General features: G+C 43.5%; 1 protein-coding gene across 3 annotated transcripts in view; it reads right to left on the bottom strand.

The window, feature by feature from the left end:
- Positions 1 to 1,544: 1,544 nt before the first annotated feature.
- Positions 1,545 to 3,930, bottom strand: part of rnf168 (ring finger protein 168) — an 8,099-nt gene continuing 5,713 nt past the window's right edge. For 2 of the 3 annotated variants that reach the window (XM_016661597.1, XM_016661596.1), the window contains exons 7-9: positions 2,247 to 2,301; positions 1,787 to 2,168; positions 1,545 to 1,726 (exon numbers count right to left, since the gene is read on the bottom strand). In XM_016661597.1, coding sequence (XP_016517083.1) covers positions 1,569 to 1,726; positions 1,787 to 2,168; positions 2,247 to 2,301 — 595 coding nt within the window. In that variant the 3' untranslated portion in view covers positions 1,545 to 1,568. Of the gene's footprint in view, positions 2,169 to 2,246; positions 2,302 to 3,930 lie in introns of all 3 variants that reach the window. The other variant, XM_007573666.2, reaches the window with a different exon arrangement.

Below are 3,930 nucleotides of genomic sequence, written 5' to 3'. Positions count from 1 at the left end.
CATAATATATAATTTTAGTATTTCTTTAATTGTTTTAAACTATAAGAATGTATTGAGTTCTGGTCTGATACAAGGGTTTACAGGCATCATCCACCGACTACAATGTTTAAAATAAAAAAATATTCAGCAAAAAAAAGAAAAATATACATTGTTGTGCTCACATGACCCAGGTTAGTTTAGTTAGATATTTGAAAAAAAATATATTTTGTGTATATTTTATTCAAATTTCATGCTTTATCCATAGGACCTGTTTTGTCCCTATTCTCAAGAATCACTGATATACATTCTGAGCCACTCTGTCTGCCCAGATAATCCAGTTTCTACATTCAGAGAAGGAGCTTCTATTAGTCAAATTTTAATGTTTATCAGCCATTGGTGGTTTAGATTTTACTTTTAATGACTTCTAAAACCATTATGAGTTCTGGTGTTTTATGGAGCCAGTCTGATATTCAGAAAAAAATAAAATAAACCATCAAAAACAAACTAAATAGTTACTCAACTAAATACTTAAATTCAAACTGCATGTTTAACGGAATAAATATTTAGTTTGTAGCTATATTTATCTCAAAAATAAAAATTTGGATAATTCATTTGACGATAAAGTTCTTCCAGCTACTTTTATAAATGGCTTCTTTCAAATCACGTCGTGTTTTCATCTTAAAGGATGAGCCGTTTTAAAGACAACACAGACGTTTACCGAATCAGTGACTCCATCAGCAGAGCTGAAGTACTCAGTAGTTTACAAGTTCTCAAGACCAGCTTTTATTTTGATAATCTACTTCCGCTTCATATTAGCTAAACATGTTTGCTCTGAGCTAGCTAAATATTTATCTAGATAATTCTGTGTCTAGCTAACTAAATATTTGGAAATAGTAAGCTTTTTTAGTTTGCAGTTAAATATCTAGCTCACTAATTAAATGTTTAGCTACATCAGAACTAAACATTTAGTTCAAAGCTAAACAATTAGGTTACCAGCTAAAGGTTTAGTTTTATTTTTATCTTCTGACTGGGTAAATCACTCAAGTGACGACTCAATACGTCGACTCAGATCTGATCTGGTTCTGACTGGTTCAGATCATCAGAAGGATGAGTTCAAAGAATCAAAAAAGGAGAAACTTAACAGAACTTTTATTTCTAATCAAACATTTTTGTATTTAAACTAAAATTTGAGAAAAAACAAAAAAAAACAGTTTTGATAAATGTCTGAATCCTGCAGGAACAGTTCACAGCGCCCCCTGCAGGATCCAACCATGATAGTGTTGCATACAACAGCTGATGCTCCAGGTGCTAACGGCGGAGGAGCAGCAGCGCAGCCCATGCTGTCATTCACTGATCTGACCAATCAGATCAATAACTGTTAGAGTTTAAGTTGCTGATTTTATCTGTGGTTAAATGTTTAGCAGATTCGGCCCATCAGTCCGACTTCCTGTGAGGTGACCACCAGGGGGGGCCGTTGAGTCAGAGTGTCACATGATCGATCACATGATCACAGAAACATCAGAAAACAAACCGTGAAGAGAAAGTGATCACTGATCAGCAGGAAGTGCAGGTTACAAAATAAAATGATTTTATTTTGCGTTTCTTGTGGCAGCCGAGGAAGAGGAGCGGGAGCGAGGAAGAGTGAACATCTCGGTCAGAGTGACCTGCTTGCTTCCTCTGCTCACCACTGAGGCAGAGGAGGCCGAGCGCAGGAACGGGAAGCTGATGGAGCTGCTGACGGAGCTGCGGATGGAGTTGGTGACGGAGCTGCTGACGGAGCTGCTGATGGAGTTGGTGACGGAGCTGCTGCGCATCCGGCGTATTCTTCCTCCTGCAGGTATACGTGATGGCCCCGCCTCCTCCGTGCCACCTCTCTGGGGGCGCAGCAGGTAGGGGTCGGAGGAGCCCTTGCTCCGGTCCGTGGCTCTCCGTCGCTCCTCCTGGTCCAGCTCCCTCTGGAGCAGCAGAGCCAGGTGGAGGTCGTCCTCCTCCTGCTGCTGCCTCACCCGAAGCTCCGCCTCCCAGTTTGGCAGCGGCTGCTCCTCTCCAGGCGGGGAGCACACCTGGACTCGCTTGGAGGTCACCTCCTCCTCCTCCATTGGGTCTAGCTCCGAGCTCTTCCTCTTCGATGATACCAGTGGGCGGGGCTGCTCCGGGTGAAGCTCTGCCTCCATCAGGAGGATGTTCTCCTGAAACAGGAAGTTGGAGCACGTGATGTCATCACTGTGCATCGGCTGCAAAGAGATTCAGGTGACGCTCAAACTGACCTTATTGGTTATGAAGCCGGGGGCGGAGCCTGGAGGAGGGCAGGGACACAGGAACCTGAAACAAACAGGTCAAACGTGTCACTTCCTGTCAAACAGACCATGTGACCAGCAACCTGTGGAGCAGCTGAATGAAACTGGGTTCAGCTGATCCAACAGAACCAGGCTCAACAGAACCAAGTTCCACTAAACCTGACTGGGAGTCAGTCAGACCCATCAGAACCAAACAGACCCGGTTCCAGCTGCAGGGACACAGGAACTTCATGGCTGTTTGGACCTGAAACCTTCGACTCCTCCAGACCTTGAACCAAAGTCAGACCTGCTGAGGCTAATTTCTGAACAGGGCTTAAAGAGACTTAAAATATTTAATGTGTCTGCAGCAGGGTAGATGTCACACTGTGTGAGAAAACAGAAACTACTCCGTGCTCAGAGCTTCTGCTTGGTTCTGTATCAGAGTCACGATAAACTCGGTTCATCTGAGGACTATAACTCTAACAGTTACATTTTCAAACCACCCAAATCCTTTCGGAAACCTGTTCCCCTCCTCACCTGTGGGGGCGCTGCACCAAGAACCACTGAAGGAAGCAACACAAAAATATATGAAGAAAACACTGACTGCAACTTCCTTCTTCACCAAATAAAAACAAGAATGGAGTTATGTCAGTATTTAACAGTTGTAGGATTTCTCTTTTTGTCTTTGGTAAAAGCCCATGAGCCATTTCTCCTGCTAGCGCTAGGCTAGCAAGTGGCAAGGACGTCTGTTTTGGTGGCATTTACCCAGAATGCCCTGCCCTGTAGTCTGCTTCAGGAATGGTCTCCAGTCTGCGTTTGAACAGAAAAGAGTTCACTTCAGCTGAACCGAGACCGAGGTTTGCAGGCAGACTGGAGTTAACTGGTTTGATTAGCATTCACACCTCCCCAAACAAACTGGACTTAGACAAACGGACTGCGAGGTGTGAATGCACCAGCCCAGAGAAAAAATGGCCTTTTGTGGTTGAAATTTATTTTGTTATAATCTGGGTTTATTTTCATACAACTGGATCTAAACTGATGTGTTCACTTACATGGAAAAGACTGGACTTTTGAGTTTCTTAAAGTCCAGGCACCAATTGTGTCCGGTCCAGCTGGTTCTGGACCCAGAAATCAGAGGAATTCCTGAACTGGAGTTTCTGCAGGTTTCACCAGCCCAAATGTAAGACTTTTTCAGACCAATATGGATGGAATTTGAGACCCATAGCGCCACATAAATGTACAAACTTTGTCCAGTCGACGGTGATAAATTTGCACTTGACCATGATGGAGGCAAAAAGCAAGCTAGTTAGCAAAGGAATGTTAGCAGTGAGTTAGCATTAGACTCAACCGCCTCGTGTCACAGAATGATAAGTCTGAGTATGACTCAAACTTTTGCCTCACAGAAACGTCCCATGAGAAAAAAAAGTTACATTGAACTAGGGGAGCACAGATTTATCCCTAATTTGGGAGATCAGCCGATACTTCCATGTGAAGCCAAACTTTCCCCTGATCTTATTTTCCCCAGTAAAGGTCTAAAAATCATCCACTGTCCTCTGCAGTGGGAGGTCTGACTGACAGACCGGCCCACCAGGCCTCTCTGCATGTTTACAGTTAAACTCATTAGGGCTGTTGTAAACGAATATTTTAGTAATCGAGTAATCTATCGATTATTCTT

This window comes from Poecilia formosa, unplaced genomic scaffold, assembly GCF_000485575.1.
Source record: "Poecilia formosa unplaced genomic scaffold, Poecilia_formosa-5.1.2 Scaffold337, whole genome shotgun sequence".
NCBI lineage: Eukaryota > Metazoa > Chordata > Actinopteri > Cyprinodontiformes > Poeciliidae > Poecilia > Poecilia formosa.
The sequence above is the reverse complement of the archived record's forward strand: the minus strand, read 5'-3'. Positions and strand labels throughout refer to the sequence as shown.